Below are 18,494 nucleotides of genomic sequence, written 5' to 3' on the forward strand. Positions count from 1 at the left end.
CGACCATCTTGTTGACTAATCTGTCCCAAAATGCAATATGCACAACTAGACCACTAGGGGAACCTGCACATGAAATTTGAGACAGATCCATTCAGTTCTTTCTGAGAAATGGTGGTAGGTCGGTTTATCAATATTTATCAAGCTAGCTAATGACATTCTAATGTGCTAAGATATGTGGCCTTGAATGGCCATCAAATACCAGACTGAGTGTTAGATGTTGTTGATTTCTTTTCACAAGGCATGTATTGAATAGCTGCAGGTGTGCCAGCATGAGAAAAATTTTAAGAATAATTCACCAAGACAGCCCTGGCCATAAGTCATTCATAAAATTCAGAATGTTGGTAACAGTTGAGCAAACAGCCTTTGCTATAAATGATTCTTTTCACCAAAAAATCATTAATCAACAATGTTTGTTTTAAACTGGTATTAGGTCACAGTAACATCTTTTAATTTAAGACAATGTTAGTGTCATTTGCATAACGTGGCATCTATCTGTCGGACTTGCGGTAGTGCCAATTTTACTTTGCGTCGATAATTTGGGTCTGCCTGCCCTGCATTCTCTGGGTCTTTCCATAAGGGATTGCGTTCAAAGTAGACTGTCTCAAGGATTTTTATTGGTGCTAGTTCCTCTAGATCTTTCCAGTCATCCATTCTGTTGTCGTTAAACTGAAAAAATATAATAGTCATCTATGAATAATAATCGTACAACCTTTCTATTCCCACCAATTTGTAATCTGTTTTAGACATGAATGATTTCTTTTTCATCAGCCGTTATCAATTTGACGGATTTAGGGGCCAAAAAGGGCCATACACAGTCCTTAGGATCAATTTCTACAAAACATGAACCATTATATGACACTTTGCTGTTCACTAAATAATACATTAAAAACAAAATATTTCAACTGTGAATACAATCATCTTTTTGTTATTCACATGTTAATCTAGAACACCTTATGGGGTAGAGTTTATGGTCTAACTAGTACTACAGTCACATTAATTACCCAGAATTCCTGTAGTTCCACAAGGTGGGAAACATTCTCAATCTTCTGTATTCTGTTTGATGCCAAATCCAACGTATTTAATTGGAGCTGAAAAAAGATATAAGTAAAAAACATTAAAAATATCAAACAAGAGGTGTAAAAATATCAAAAGGCGGCCCTAGCAGCTTTAAATGGTCAGAAAACTGATACAGAACCTTACAGATTTTTGAGCCATTTGACAACCACCAAGCAGCCATATTTGATGTCAGTCAGGACTAATTTGTGCAATATATAGTATGAACTTGTAAAGAATATTCTCAGAGGATTTTTTGGTACTCTTATTTATTGACAAGAAGTCCCTTAAAGATTTTTGCCTATTTGACACCCTGTGACATTGAATGAAGGTAAAAATCATTCATTTCAACAAACTTGGTAGCCCTTGATCCCACCATGCTGTATACAGACCCAATATCAGATCTCTAAGCCTCCTAGTTATTGATAGCCCTTCACTCCAGCATGATACATGCCCAATTAGTACCCAGGGGCCTTTAGGTTAACTATTATTGAAAAGAACTTGTGTAAATGAAAAGTTTACAGCTAGCGGATGGCAGACAATGCAGGACGATGGACATAACATTTTGACTATACTAACCAAGAGGTCTAAAGGGCCTGGATACTGGCTGCAATGGTTAAGCAAAATACTAAATTTCAAAGAAAAAAAAAATTCAATGAATTTACTTTATTTCTCCTAAAAGGATGTCATTCATCTTGCTATTACGGTTCCAAAATGATTTAAGTCCAAACTTTGAGATACCATTGGTCCACTTTATCCAGGGATAGCAATTTACCCTTTTTTCCCAAAATGAGAAATACCCTCTGGCCCCAAGTTGGTCAGATATATCATTTATACACAAGAGGCCCATGGGAATGAAACAAATTAAAGACATATAAACACTATATGCTGGGCCTTGAAGTTGGTCAGCGATTTATAAATTTGACTTTTTAGACTATGAAGAGTATTTGCTTCCATCAAACCTGTGAACTTAGAGGTATTTTTTGAAATCTTGATCATTTTGACCCTGTTTGGTCCTGCCCCTCTGGTCCCCCAGGGGGTCAGCGAAGACCGATATGGATGCTAAAATGCTATATCTCAGGCTAATAATTCTAATCAAATTTGACTCATTTCCTATGAAAATTGAACAAATAATGTTTATAAATGTGATTTTCCTATATAAACTATAATAAATTTGCCCCCCTCCCCAGGGGGAAACATGAGACCTAAGGGTCATATAATTCACAATTTATATAAAACAACTTAAGACCTTTCCATTTATAAAGAGTATTTGATTCAACCATTTCCAGATATTTACCTAGAAGAAGATTTTTGAAATTTTAGCCAATTTTACCCCTTTTGGCCCTGCCCCTCTGCCCCTAGGGGGTCAGCCAGGACCAATATGGATCTCTGGTTAATAATTTTAACCAAGTTTGACTCATTTCATATGAAAATTGAGTGAAAAATGCTAATAAATGTGTTTTCGCTATATAAACTATAATAAACTTGACCTTCTCCCCAAGGGGAAACAAGAGACCCACGGGTCATATAATTCACATTTTTTGTAAAGGACCTTAAGACCTTTCTATCTATGAAGAGTATTTGATTCTACTACATCTGTGAGTAGAGATATTTTTGTCAAGTGTACCCCTTTTTGACTCTCCAACAGCCCCCTTGGGGGTGGGGACCATATATTCACAATTTTAATTGGCCTTATGCCTTAAACTAGAAGGTTTGTGCAAAATTTCATTGAAATTGCTTCAGCAGTTTCGGAGAAGAAGTCAAAATATAAATTGTTTATCGTCAGATGACAGACGACGGACAAAAGGCTATCAGAATAGGCCACATGAGACTTCGTCTCAGGTGACCTAAAAAACTATGTTCTTCCCCTAAGGATGTGTTGGGCCATATTTGGTGATAACCCCATGCAGAACTCCATGACTAGTAACGATTTAAACGAGTTACCTATATTTCTCCTCCTTTTGACCCAGCCCCTTCTACCCCAGAGCAAAGATTGATAATTTCTACAAACTCTGTTCCATTTCCCTAGAGAATGTTTCTGGTCAAATGTGGTTATATTACAATCCAGGCAAAAACCCATGACTAGTAGCGATTTAAAGGAAAGTTGATAGACGGATGGACGGCAGGCGATGGAATACAACAGAGGCAGCACCATGGCTTAAGCTCTTAAGCCTTATGATAATAATTATATTGAAGATAAGATTTCATATGCATGCATATATGACTATTCCTTACATTGTGTTCCATGCCCTCTATCCTTTCTATACCATTATCACTGAGATACAATTCCTGTAGGTTCACTAAGGCATCCAATCCCTCCATCTTCACCAATCGGTTGGACTATGACATATAAAATAAAGACATTGCAATTACATTAAAATGGCCCAGATGGACTTACATATTGTACATATATATAGTTTTATAGAAGGAGTTTTCTACAGACAGATGGACTTACATATTGTACATATATATAGTTTAGAAGGAGTTTTCTACAGACAGATGGACTTACATATTGTACATATATATAGTTTAGAAGGAGTTTTCTACAGACAGATGGACTTACATATTGTACATATATATAGTTTAGAAGGAGTTTTCTACAGACAGATGGACTTACATATTGTACATATATATAGTTTAGAAGGAGTTTTCTACAGACAGATGGACTTACATATTGTACATATATATAGTTTAGAAGGAGTTTTCTACAGACAGATGGACTTACATATTGTACATATATATAGTTTAGAAGGAGTTTTCTACAGACAGATGGACTTACATATTGTACATATATATAGTTTTAGAAGGAGTTTTCTACAGACAGATGGACAGCAAGCCAATTCCAGAAACCACTTCACCTAACTTTATTTCCACTGGGATACAAGAAATGTCCAGGATCCCAAGAGAATATACCGGAATACCTACTAAAGTAGGATATAATATACTAACAGACCTACTAAAGTAAGATGTCATACTCTCTCACTCTAAAGATACAGCTCAGAGTAGGATGTCATACTCTCTCACTCTAAAGAGACAGGTCAAAGTAGGATGTCATACTCTCTCACTCTAAAGAGACAGGTCAAAGTAGGATGTCATAGTCTCTCACTCTAAAGATACAGCTCAGAGTAGGGATGTCATACTCTCTCACTCTAAAGAGACAGGTCAGAGTAGGATGTCATACTCTCTCACTACTAAGGAGATGTGTAGTAAGATGTCATACTCTCTCACTCTAAAGAGACAGGTCAGAGTAGGATGTCATACTCTCTCACTCTAAAGATACAGATCAGAGTAGGATGTCATACTCTCTCACTCTAAAGAGATGTGTAGTAAGATGTCATACTCTCTCACTCTAAAGAGACAGTGTCAGAGTCTGGATGTCATACTCTCTCAATGTCTTGAAGATACAGATGTGTAGTAAGATGTCATACTCTCTCACTCTAAAAGAGTACAGTGTCAGAGTAGGATGTCATACTCTCTCACTCTAAAGAGACAGGTCAGAGTAGGATGTCATACTCTCTCATTCTAAAGAGACAGGTCAGAGTAAGATGTCATACTCTCTCACTCTAAAGAGACAGGTCAGAGTAGGATGTCATACTCTCTCACATCTAAAGATACAGATCAGAGTAGGATGTCATACTCTCTCACTCTAAAGAGACAGGTCAGAGTAGGATGTCATACTCTCTCACTCTAAAGAGACAGGTCAGAGTAGGATGTCATACTCTCTCAATCTAAGGAGATGTGTAGTAAGATGTCATACTCTCTCACTCTAAAGAGACAGGTCAAAGTAGGATGTCATACTCTCTCACTCTAAAGATACAGATCAGAGTAGGATGTCATACTCTCTCACTCTAAAGAGACAGGTCAGAGTAGGATGTCATACTCTCTCACTCTAAAGAGATGTGTAGTAAGATGTCATACTCTCTCACTCTAAAGAGACAGGTCAGAGTAGGATGTCATACTCTCTCACTCTAAAGATACAGGTCAGAGTAGGATGTCATACTCTCTCACTCTAAGGAGATGTGTAGTAAGATGTCATACTCTCTCACTCTAAAGAGACAGGTCAGATTAGGATGTCATACTCTCTCAATCTAAGGAGATGTGTAGTAAGATGTCATACTCTCTCACTCTAAAGAGACAGGTCAAAGTAGGATGTCATACTCTCTCACTCTAAAGAGACAGGTCAGAGTAAGATGTCATACTCTCTCACTCTAAAGAGACAGGTCAGAGTAGGATGTCATACTCTCTCAATCTAAGGAGATGTGTAGTAAGATGTCATACTCTCTCACTATAAAAAGACAGGTCAGAGTAGGAAGTTATACATTGGACTTACCTGTAGACTGAGACATGTCAGGTTGACCAAGGTGTCTAAGCCTTCAATTTTTGTTAGTTTATTTTTTCCTAAGAATAGACTTGTTAGCCGCGTCAGTGGTGAAAGATTTTCAATGACCTGTGCCAAAATAAGAAATCTATAAATCACTTATATTATCAACATATTAATATAAGTTAGCCAAATGGGCCAATATGCTTGCCTGGTGCTTGCATTAAGCCTAAATAGATATCAAGGCCTATTGATATTTAATGAATAGGAAATGTTGAAGGTATTTCTTTGAACATCAACTGGACATTATTACATCTGTGGGCAACATATAATTACCCTAATGACTTTAAAAACACACTTGAATAAATTTGGTAGCCATTTGTTCCGGTACAATACAGGTGCAATATCAGATCTATAGACCTCTAATGATTCGCAAGATTCTCTGAGATTCTTGGTTTTTGAGAAGATGTCCTTGAAATGGAAAATGAGATGACACTGATCTGAAGCCAGACACCGATGGATGCTGTAACACAGCATAAATCTATTTGATTAAAAATTCTGCAGTCAGCTTTAGCTTTCAATTTTGTTTTAGGAAATAATGTATTCTTCCAACAGCAAACACTCAAATTCTGCATAAATCCCCTCCTTTTTTGTTTCATTTCATTGATATTACTTTTAAACAAGGAGCTGCAAAATATGGCAATATTCCCCACGCCCCCGCAATGTAACAAAATAATTATCGCAGATGGAAGGTCTACAATAGCAAAAGGCACAACTTTTGGAGTTATAGCCCGAAACAAAAGGAACCAATAATTTGGTATATTTGACTAAGTTTCCATGGTAACAGAAAAATTACCAAAAATGGAAGGTCCACAATAGGAAAAGGCACAACTGGCACTTGTCTGATATATACAGAAAGTTTCAAGTTGCTGCATTCAATGGTTTTGGAGGTATAGCCCATAAAACAAAAGAAACAATAATTTGGTATTCTTGACTAAGTTTCCATGGTAACAGATCTAGATACAAGAGGCCCATGGGCCTTAACGGTCACCTGATATTTGATACAAATTAGTTATGTAATTTACTAGCCAACTAATGTCTTTTGTTCACGAAATAGGAACATACATCTAATAGGTCTACATACAAAGTTTCATTAAGCTTGGTGCAATTTATTGTATTCACAAGGTCCAAAAATAATTATTAGTGCAAAGGGCAATAACTCTGTAAATTATCGTTGGATCAAGCTGATTTTTGAACTCGCTCGGGATATTTCAAATGTTTAGTCTACATACAACATTTCATTAAGCTCGGTTCATATTTACTCAAGTTATTGTGTTCACAAGGTTCAATAATTATTATTGCAAAGGGCAATAACTTCGTAAGTTATAAGCGAATCAGGTCGATTTTTCGTACTTGTCCAAAGATCTATCCAATGTTAGTCTACATGCAAAGTTTTCATTTAAGCTCTGTATATAGGTACTAAAGTTATCACGTTCACAAGGTCCAATATAGTAATTATAAGTGCAAAGGGGGAATAACTCCATGAATTACTGTTGAATTGTGCTGATTTTGGAACACATTCATGATCGTTCCATTGTTAGTCTACTCACAAAGTTTCATTAAGCTCAGTTTATATGTACTTAAGTTATCGCGTCCACATAGGGATTGGATTTCGTTTTTATGTTAACCATGCTTGTTATGGAGCAATTCCTCTAAGAATATATTCTATGGGGCGCGTTAGCGCCCCATATTGAAGTATATTCTTAGAGGAATTGCTGCCATACAAGCATGGTTAAACATAAAAACAGAATCCAATCCCTATATTCACACTCACACGACTTTTTATTTATATTTTATGCAATAAAATCGTCATTTGAAAGTGACGTAATTATTCAATAAAAGTCCGGTCAAACGTGGGAGGAGCTTACTCAATTGAACAGCGAATGATGACGCTGCACGTAAGGTAGAATTATTCATCCGCGACGACAAAAAAGTTCAATATTTTAGTGTAAAATAAACATGACAAACAAAGTAAATTTCAAGAGATACTTTTATTTTATCAGATCAGAACTTTTAAGTAGGTATTAAATTTTGCAAAAAAAGTTCATATATAGCGTAATAACATAAAGTATTTGTTCTCGGCCATATGTGTGAACTCGGTGACCGTTATTGTGCAGCGAGGCGAGGCTGACGCACGCTTACACAGTGGAGTTTTTCCGAAGTTGTCAAAACACCAGTGTTCAAGTAGCTAAATTTGTTCCAACGTTAGTCTACATACAAAGTTTCATTAAGCTCGTTTTATATTTACTCAAGTTAATGCGGTCATAACCAAATGTTAAGGGTAGACGCACGACAACAGACAAAAGACTGTCAAAATAGGTCACCATGACCTATGGTCAGGTGACCTAAAAATATCAAAAACGGAAAGTCCACAATAACAAAAGGCACAACAAGGGCACTTGTCTATTACATACAGAAAGCGTCATGAAGTTGTGTTGAATTGTTTCTGAGTTATAGCCCGGAAAAGAATCTCGGACAGATGGAGTCCAATTTAATACCCCCCGCAAACGCATTATTTCATAGATTTATAGATTTCCTTTTATTTACTCCCCTAAAAATCATACAAAGTACTTAGTAAGTACCAATTTACAGTGACTTTAACCATCCTGGCTTGGTATTGGTTTAATATTTAATATAAAAGTGTTCTTAGGTTCATATTAACATTGATTCTAAAATAAGAGCCCTCTCACAAAAAGATTGTTACCCGAATTCTGTTAGCACCAAGCTCAAGCATACGCAGTTGTACTAGATGTTCAATGTTTTGGATCCTTTCTATCTTATTGTGTACGAAGTATAGCTTCTGTAAGGACAGCAGATTGTCCAGTCCCTCTATGGTCTTCAGACGGTTAAATGACAAGTCAAGCTGCCTATAGAAAACAAACGTTAATGGTTACCTGAGTTCTGATACAGAATGAAACAAAGACAAATAAACAGTAATTGACACTTTTATTTGTAAAGAGCCTAAGATTTTTCAATCTATGAAAATATCGAAGAGTATTTTACCTGCAAATTAAGATGAAGAATTTTGAAATTTCAGTGATTTTGACCCCTCCCCCCAGGCCCCTGAGTGTCAGTCAAGACCAATATGGATATGATGTTAAAATTCATTAGTGTTGAAAAGACACTTTGCCCAAAATGTTAAAAAGAAGTGGGGTGGAGTGGGGGTATAATCTGATAAAGGAAGAAACAATTACAGATACCTACCTACCGTTTTAATACAGAAAAAATTATTATATATTGTAAGTATCAGTTAGCTTATAATAAGAAACATAACACTTCCAATAGGTATATTCACTATTGGTGAAAAGTCCAATTTTAAGTCCCCTACTTCGTTTGCGAGACTTAATAATACATAGATCTAGAATGTCCACTTTATTTGTGTGACATAATTAGCATTTAAAGTTTCTAATTTGATCACCCTATACATCATCAGATTTTATCTTTGACATCATAGTAAATTCACTGAATATTAAAGTTCAAATTGGGTTAGAATTTGTAATACTTACTCCAGATTACGCAGCTCCTCCAAGTTTTCAATCACTTCAAGTTGGTTATCATATAAGTCAAGTTCTTTTAGATGGACTAATGTGGATAAACCCTCAATCTTTTTAATTAAATTTTGCCTCAGGCATAGTGTCTGAAAGTAGTTAACAAAAACTGTTCTTAACAAAATGAACTCAGGTGCAATAAAAACTTTCATTCAAACTAGGTTGCTCATGTGTTGTTTGGCTATTATATATAGCTGCAATATTGTAGCTCAAAAGACTTAGACAGAAAATTGTATTGTCTTTAGAGCTACTATTGGTGCTAATTACTGCTAATGGAGCAAAGTAATGATCATACAAATCATTATTAAAATGTTTGTATGCATTTTATAGTACTTGTTTATATCCCAATACCTACCATACACATTAGAATCTAAAACCATATAAAATATAAAATTCACAGACGAGCTCAAGTAGTTGTTCGATTTTACATCTACGGGAAACACTATTAAATAGGTATATTCACCTATTGGGGACAAGTCTACTAACTACTCTTCCATAGTTATTAATGTCACTTTATGTTTGTTGTGACATAATTAGCATTTATAAGTTTCTAATTTGATCACGCCTATACATCATCAGAATTTTATCTTTGACAGTCATTAGTTAAAATCTCGCTGAATATTAAACAAATTTTGGGTTAGATTTCTGCGAGTACAGTTGTCACATATCTTAGTGGGTTATCATATAAGCCAAGTGGACTATGTTAAACCACCTCAATTATTTTGATTTAAACTTTTTGACAACATGGACATAACATGGAGGAGTGTCTGAATGTTTTAACCAAATAACTGTTCTTAACAAAATGAACTCAGGTTTCAGTCTGCAATTGATTTAAAAGTAAGTGAACTTAAAGCTTAAAAAAGCTTAAAAAAGGAGGAGGGGAGCATTATAGAAATTGGGGCCTTACTATTGTCGAGATTTGGTATTTTCTACTAAGGAGTTCAAAGGAATGATCTGATCTTTTCCCTGCTTTGTCTTCTCTTTTTTCAAAGCATTCGCTTACTCAAAAGAAACTACAGTCAAATTTGCTATAATTATTATATAAGACGTCCACTCAAGGGATTATTTGAAAGTGATCTTAATAGAGAAGCTCAAATAATAAATGGAGGGAACATATAAAAGTCAACTTAAACAGCAAAAACTTAATATTGATTGATAATCAAACTACAAAATGATAAACGGATGATCTGATTTATGTGTTATTTTCTATCTCAAATATATACATTGTGTAATTATGGAATCAGTGAATACTATAATGCGAAAGCTAATTTGAAGAAAGAATATTCATAAATAGAAGATAGAAAAACTGAATACCTTATTCGACCCAATAAGCGCCCATGTCCCTATAAGCGCCCCTCCCCATTTTTGAGGCCTCAATTTCAATTGCCCAAGCACAAATAAGGACCAAAACTACATAAAAACAGTATGAATTTGCAATTATTTTGACTTACTAGCACCTTTCCATTTTTATCAATTTTTTAAGCGCCCTGGGCGCTTATTGGGTCGAATATAATAGATTTGAGGAAAATCCCTTCAGCATTTTCTGAGAAAAAACGATTACAGACTTCAAATGTCCAAATCAAAGATGGCTGCCTGTTGGGTATCTTGTTTACCAGTCGATCCTAAAATAAATATGCATTGATTTGAACAAACTTTTAGACAAGATTTTAGCCTAGTTGACTCCTGTGATCTCCTTGAATGAATATAAAGGTCATTCAAAATTTGAACAAATTTTGTTGCCCATCATTCCACCATCAGGACTCTAGGTCTCAAAATTCTGGTGAAAAAAATTTTAAAAGGGAAAAGAAAAACCTCACTCTCCTTTTGGACAGCTAGGTAAGCTAATAATGCAAATATGACTGATCACTTAATTACCAATCATATTTTTTTCAACAGCATTGTGTAAAATATTTTATTAAAGTATACATTACCTCAACTTGTGTCAATGTTTCCAAATTTTCAATCTTTGCAATTTTTCCTTGATTTAAATCTATGTCCTGAAAATAACAATAACAGATTTACCTATAATTTTCCTACTTGGCCAAAATCCTAGGCTTTCCATCCAAGGGAATCATACAAGCAGCAGTGATTTATACGAACTCTTTGTTCCTCTTCCCCCATGGATGTTTCAAGCCAAATTTGGTTACAATTCCATACAGAACTTTATGACTAGTAGTAGAAGCAATTTAAAGTATTAACCTCTGTTTACCGTTTATGTGCCGGCCTCTTTTACTCCCGGTGGGCCAGAGCTGAGATTTATACAAACTCTGTTTCCCTTCCCCTAATTAGGATGTGTCTGGCCAAATTCAGTTACAACCCTTGCATAACTCTATGACTAGTAGCTATACCGATTTAAAGGATTTACCTCTGTTTACCCCTAATGGGCCCTGCCCCTTTAGCTTTTTGGGGGTCAGACCCAATGTCTACATATGCAAACTCTATTTCCCTTCCAGCAAGGAGGTTTCTGACCAAAGGACTATGTATGTTTTGAACCTTATTTGGCTGATAAAAATTTATCAAGTTTTTAAACTAAGTGTAAGGAAACTAATTAAGTTGTATTTGAAATATTTTTAAGTTCATCCCTGATTCAATTTTCTAATTAGCAGTTTTAGTTCCCAATCAACACACAGTAACCATCCAAAATATGCATTAATTTAGCAAATTTAACAATTTTTGCCATTTTTTGTCTACTTTCTGATAGCTTTTGTCTAATATACAATAGAGTGCAATCTTGAACAAACTTCATATTTACTAGAAGAAATAAGAAGGTGCAGTCCAACCCTGTTATTACTAATTCCTGGGGACCCTTCAAATTCTTTGTTCAGGTTTCGTAGTAAGTGGGTTAACATTTGTACAACAAACATGGAGATGAAACAAAGTGAGACTTTGGAAAGGGATGTATAATTGTTTGATTGAAAACTGTTCAACCCCTATTTGGCCATTATCCACTCTATGTGGATTATCCCCTGTATGTGGATTATTCTCTGTATGTGGATTATTCTCTGTATGTGGATTATCCTCTGCATGTGGATATCCACTCTATGTGGATTATCCCCTGTATGTGGATTATCCCCTGTATGTGGATTATCCAAGTGTGTGGATTATCCCCTGAATGTGGATTATCCACTGAATGTGGATTATCCACTGTATGTGAATTACCACCTGTATGTGAATTATCCACTGTATGTGGATTATCCCTGTATGTGGATTACCCCTGTATGTGGATTATCCACTGTATGTGGATTATCTCCTGTATGTGGATTACTGCCCGGGCACTATTGCAAATAGTACCTATGTGTGTAGCCAATCAGAATAATGGATAAAAGTAAGAACTGAGAAAGCTTCATAGCTATTATGATACAATATAAGAGATAATACGATTTGATCAAATTGACCCCCACCTTTTTTTTGAATGATGAACTAAAAGTAAAGGAATTTGTAATGATCAAATATGCATGTGGATTAATTTTTATTATAAATTTGAATGTATGCAGTTAGTATTTAAATATTATTCTCCAAAACACATTAATGTTAATGTTGCAGACAAAATTTGAATCAAAATCGTTTTATTCCTAAAACAAAAGAAGGTTTTGAGGAAATTTGGCCCGGACAGGCCCAGGGCCAAGGTTTTTAAACAAAAGCTGACCCATTTTATCCATATAGACTAAATATAAACCAATCATTTTATTCCTACACCAGAATTTTTTTTTTCAAATTTCCCCTTTGGACCCTACTACTATATCTGTTACCCTTTATTATATATAATTTGGGCCTCATCTAAATGGTGCCAATTCATGGAGATACATATCCTATATCTGTGGAAATTGACTTATTTGAGGGAGGGGGGATACATATATATAGGAATAGATTTACTTAACATATGTATGGGAAAACATATCCTATACCGGGTAAATATATATATATTTTAAAATATAAATTTTACCAAAGCACTCGCATCCACGATGACAATCTCCCGAATCTCCTCGTTGAGAGCAGGCATTCCTACAACTTCTACCCCTGGGACATTCTGTAATTGCTCTGTAGAGAGCCTGTGTAATGCCTCTGTATTGTGGGGGTCTGGTACTGTGTCTCCACTAGCTACTTTACTTGATTCGGACATGTTCCTTCTTGTTTTGATGTACCTTTTTAATTGACAAAGAAATAGCAATATACAACAATTAAGATACATGTCTTACGTTCATCTGACAACCTTGGCAACAAACAAATAGGAAATTAATTATACATATGGTGTCATGGTGGCCATTTTGGATTCCCAAAAAATAACAAAAAATAACACAAAAAAATTTGCAGTGGTATACAGATCTTGAGAAGAAGTTCAACATGATGGCTATCTTGGATTTCAGATCAAGCTGCAATACAACAACACTTAATGATCAGGCCCACATCAGGATCATTTCAAGTTGAAGCTAAATCGCAATTGAAGAAGTTCAATATGGCAGCTGTGACTGCTCTTTTCGATTTCGGACCAATCCAAAAATTAATAATATTTGGTCGGACCATGTCAGAATCATTTCAGGCAAGTTTCAGTTATAAATCACACTGGTAGAACTTCAGAGTTCAAAATTGTGTTTTCAAGATGGCAGCAGTGGTGGCCATCTTGGATTTCGAATCAATTAGACAAATATAAACTCTTGGTTGGGGATAATGTCAGGATCATTTTTGGCAATTTTAGGCAAAAAATGTGAAAAGTTTATGCATCATTGGATGGTTGATGGATGGGCCGTCATCATTATGTATATCTAGTGCAGTAATGGTTTAGAGTTACTTCCCTTCACCTACAATGTACTAGCGTCAGTACCAACTCAAACGAAATCAAGATCGTGATTGAGAACATTATCGGTGTTTGCGTTTTGATCGGAATTCCGAAAGCATGGAAAAATGACATTTTATCAAAACTCTTAGTCTGTTACACTGTATCAAACCGCTATGAGTACATGATTTTAGTCCAAGTTACAGAAAAATATCTGACTATTGAAACTATCGACGATTGATGTGTTTGACTTTTCTAAATTGCCATCGATTGATCGAGTTGAGAGGCATACAATCACAAATCACAATATATCAATAGTCCCATGTTTTGTTACACCCCTACATATGAAGGTGGTTAAAAAGTCTCAAGTTGAGATTTAGGAAATCTCAAGAAAAACAAGGCCCGAAGGGGAGTAGTGTAAAAGGAGATCAAAAGGCCGGTGTGGTTTGTACATAACATTAGTGTTAAATATGGTCTTTGTTACTCAGCTGACAGAACATGCTTCTTTGGCTCTGTCAGTAGAGCCACAGGAGTTTGACGTTCTGTCAATAATATATAGTAATACATATATAAAAAAATACCCCTGTGGTAGAGCCTTAGTTTTAACTTTTACACACTGATGACCCGGGTTTGATTTCTGGTTTGGTCACTCGACAGGAATGTGTATTTTACCTGTTGTTTTACACATGTATTCTGCGTCGTAATTTGGAAGACGCTAGAAACCATACGATGCATCACTTTCAGACCAATTTTAAACAGATAAATTAAATCTTCTTTCACAAAACCAGAATGTCTTACAGTAGCCTACCGGCGATAGACAGTGATGATGTGAAACGATTCAAATTAAACGAACATGACTATATCATACATAATGCTTTACACTACAGCATTTATTTTATTAAACCGTGTCTCCTTTTCGTTAATTTGATATATGCCTATGTAGACGATGTGAAGGACTAATGACTTAGACTAGTGGATTGCCTGCCGTAGTTTTTCTACTTACCGCTTCATCAAAATGTCGTTGTTTACACCGTGAGATCCGTCACAGGACGCATGCGCTAATTGGCCATAACAGGGGTGAACTTCCGCCGTGAGTGCACTTAGGTTATACCGCCGGAAGTTAGTAGCAAATTGACGTTAACGTTACTTCCGGGTAAAGCGTTTGCTACCCTCTATGAAACGTCCAAACAAACGGTGTTTGAATGAAGGTAAGTGTATTCATGCAACTTCGCAAATCAAATCATCGCCTGATTCTGAGGACTCGGAGTGGACGTTAACACTTTTGGAATGCATGCACTTTATCAGTTTCACTTTAGTCCGAAGTCACTTTAGTCCGAAGGCCCGTTAGTCCTAAGGTCTGATAGGCCTAAGGACCAATAGTCCAAAAATCAGTAAATGTTGCAAGTTATACTGTTGTTATAATTCACGTTATTTTCAGAGTTTGGTATGTTTTCGATGGGTTTTGCCATACATTTTTTGGCACTGCTCTCAAGTAATACGCCATTTACAGAATACAACATTCAGTCAGTTTAGTCATGTGACTTTCATCACCATCAATTTAACATTTTCACTGCAGTCCCACTATGTAACCTTACCAAGCGCAGTTGGCAGTCATATTGACAATGAACTTCAATCCCTTATCATGACGTCATTATCATTGTGACGCAATTGTCGTGCCAGCAATCATGGAAAACGGCTGTTACATCCTTCACGATAACGATCGATTAATTCATTATAGATGCAAAAATCCTTTGTATTTCAACATAAAATTGTAACCAAATGTAAATATAAGCATTGAACGTCTTTCAGTTGGCATTCATATAGCCAATATGAATGCCAACTGCACAGCTGCAAATCCAACAAATCGCAAGTGCGCTTCATGGAATTTGCCTCTGGCCAGTTGGCATTCATATTGGCTATGAATGCCAACAGAAAGAGGTTCAATGTTTAAGTGACTTTATTTAGGGCACATTTGAAACATAATGGCAGCATATGTATAATAATTGTACACGGGTGGAAAATCACATTTATGGATCTTCAACCTAGTTGTTGGAAATCAATTATATCTGACGTCTCACCCACAAATATGTCATAACTTACCTGGGTACTTTTTTCCCAAAATCAATAGCAAATAAAAAACACAAAACATAACAGTTTATCTTAGTTCCATTATCGAGTAAGTATTACCGACAATGACCTTTACTTTGACATTGGTATTCTCTGCCTATAAGTGTTGCCGCTATGACGGAAAAATGTGTCCTAAATTTTTCCCGGTCACATGAGCAAATCAACGTTTTATACCTCCTACCCAGAAGAGTTCCTTGTATTGCGAAATGGGCGTATTGATCAGCCAATTTATATGGACGACCAGTTGTCATTTCTTTGTGTAGCATTGCATAATCAAACTTAAATCAAAATTTAAAAAAGTCATAAAAGCAAGAGAATGTGTCACATTGTATAAGATATCTCATAAGCATAATTACATATATCATCAAATCTTACTGAAAAATTGACCTTTATATATATACCATATCATATTCTTTATTTCATTTAGCAAATAGGCTAAAAAGCCTTTGTGCAAAACAAATACAGACATGATAATGGTAAACAGACTTTTCTGGAAAAAGGATGTACACTATATATATATAAATCGACGTGCTCGGCCAGGATTCCCTACACGATGTGCTCTTTGAATAAACATGTCTTCACCTTCACTGATATTCAGCTTTGTTTTAATAAAGTTTTTAACAACATCTATGCCCCTTTCACCTGCTGTATACGAAATACCAACAAATTGAACCTGAAAACGTTGCTATATTTATCAATTATTTTCTGTATTAGATATGTTGTTCCTTTGATAAATGCCAAAAGAATGATCTGATTTATGAACGATGGCTACATGATGTCACCCTGAAACACTCAACATTTGCATATATTGAGACATCTCTAACCACAAGAGATCGCTTTAAGAACGGGCCTTTTTTTGGCCCGTTCGAGTTGCGCTCGCTATCATGTGCAAGTGGAGTGAATATTAATTTGCTGTTAAAAAAATGCATCCTGATATGTGCAAATTATTAGCTCACCTGGTCCGAAGGACCGAGGTGAGCTTATGGGATACTGCAGCGTCCGTCGTCCGGCGTCCGTCAACAATCGACTTCTTCTCCATAACCGCTGGTCGGATTTCAACAAAATTTGACTGGTAGCATCCTTATGGGCTACTACTAACTGAAAATTGTACAAATGATTGGGCTGATCCCCCGGGGGCCTGAGTGGCGGGGCCAAAAGGGGTCAATTTGGCTATTTCCATATAAACGACTTCTTCTCTGAAACTAAGCAAGAGATAGCACTCATAATGCCATGGTAGCATCCTTATAGGGTGGGGATTCAAAATTGTACAAATGATGGGGCTGACCTCCCAGGGGTATGAGGGGCGGGGTCAAAAGGGGCCAATTTGGCTTTTTCCATATAAATGACTTCTTCTCTGCAACTAAGCATGGTATAGCACCCATAATCCAATGGTAGCATCCTTATAGGAAGGGGATTCCAAATTGTGCAAATGATGGGGCTGACCCCCCGGGGGCCTGAGGGGCGGGGTCAAAAGTGGCCAATTTGGCTATTTCCATATAAACGACTTCTTCTCTGAAACTAAGCATGGTATAGCACCCATAATACAATGGTAGCATCCTTATAGTGTGGGGATTCAAAATTGTGCAAATGATAGGGCTGACCCCCCGGGAGCCTGAGGGGCGGGGTCAAAAGGGGTCAATTTGGCTAATTTTCCATAAAACGACTTCTTCTCTGCAACTAAGCATGGTATAGCACCCATAATGCAATGGTAGCATCCTTATAGGGTGGGGATTCCAAATTGTGCAAATGATAGGGCTGACCCCCGGGCCTGAGGGGCGGGGTCAAAAGTGGTCAATTTCCATATAAATGACTTTTTCTCTGCAACTTAACATGGGATTACGCTCATAATGCGGGGGTCTGAAGGGTGGGGTCAAAAGGGGTTAATTTAGCTATTTCCATATAAACGACTTCTTCTCTGCAACTAAGAACGGAAGAGCACTTATAATGCAATGGTAGCATCCTTATAGGTTTGGGATTTGAAATTGTACAAATGATAGGGCTGACCCCCGGGGCCTTAGACGGCAATAGATGCGAGGTCAAAAAGGTCAATTAGGCTACTACTTTCATATAAATTACTTTGTCTCTGAACCTTTGTATTGGATAGCATATTAATATGGTATCAATAGCATCATTGTATGGTTGTGATTCAAAATTAAACTTTGGGAGTCAATTTTGCTTATTTTTCTAATTGTCGAGTCTTCTGATAATTACTTACAAAAAACCAGGTGAGCGATACAGGCCCTCTGGGCCTCTTGTAATTGCATGCATGCACCTTGTAAAGTCTAAAGATATGAACTGTCAAGTTATAGATCTATAAAATATCCAATGCTATGAAAATGTCCAATTAAGAGCATTAAGATGCCTACCTGAACTGTAGAATTTATTGTGTGCAGACAGCTATATGTTTAAGAAACTACCAACAAAATGTTCATTGGAGTATACAATAAGGAATGCTATAACTTAAAGGGATAATTCAATGAGGCTAATTATGTTACGTAACCAGGAAGCAAAATATGACATAAATGTATCGTTCTATATTCATTTAAAGACAAATCCTATGACATTGTTAAGTTTTTTTATTGATGCCGTTGAAATTCCAAAATGTTGATTAATACGA

At 36.2% G+C, this 18,494-nt stretch overlaps 2 protein-coding genes across 2 annotated transcripts in view; one reads left to right on the forward strand and one right to left on the reverse strand.

The window, feature by feature from the left end:
• LOC138323211 (protein phosphatase 1 regulatory subunit 7-like) lies at positions 1–14,856 on the reverse strand. The gene is made up of 9 exons (XM_069267632.1): positions 14,754–14,856; positions 12,923–13,121; positions 10,911–10,976; positions 8,938–9,068; positions 8,136–8,298; positions 5,384–5,500; positions 3,289–3,393; positions 1,002–1,088; positions 1–666 (listed from the first exon to the last, which is right to left on the reverse strand). Exons 1-9 carry the CDS (start codon positions 14,759–14,761, stop codon positions 469–471), a joined length of 1,074 nt encoding a protein of 357 aa, XP_069123733.1. The 5' UTR covers positions 14,762–14,856; the 3' UTR covers positions 1–468.
• Positions 14,825–18,494, forward strand: part of LOC138323227 (autophagy protein 5-like) — a 15,092-nt gene continuing 11,422 nt past the window's right edge. Inside the window, exon 1 of the mRNA XM_069267657.1 lies at positions 14,825–14,958. The gene's annotated coding sequence lies outside the window, so the exon portion shown is untranslated. The remainder of the gene's footprint in view (positions 14,959–18,494) is intronic.

Source organism: Argopecten irradians, chromosome 1 (assembly GCF_041381155.1).
Source record: "Argopecten irradians isolate NY chromosome 1, Ai_NY, whole genome shotgun sequence".
In the NCBI taxonomy this organism is placed as follows: domain Eukaryota; kingdom Metazoa; phylum Mollusca; class Bivalvia; order Pectinida; family Pectinidae; genus Argopecten; species Argopecten irradians.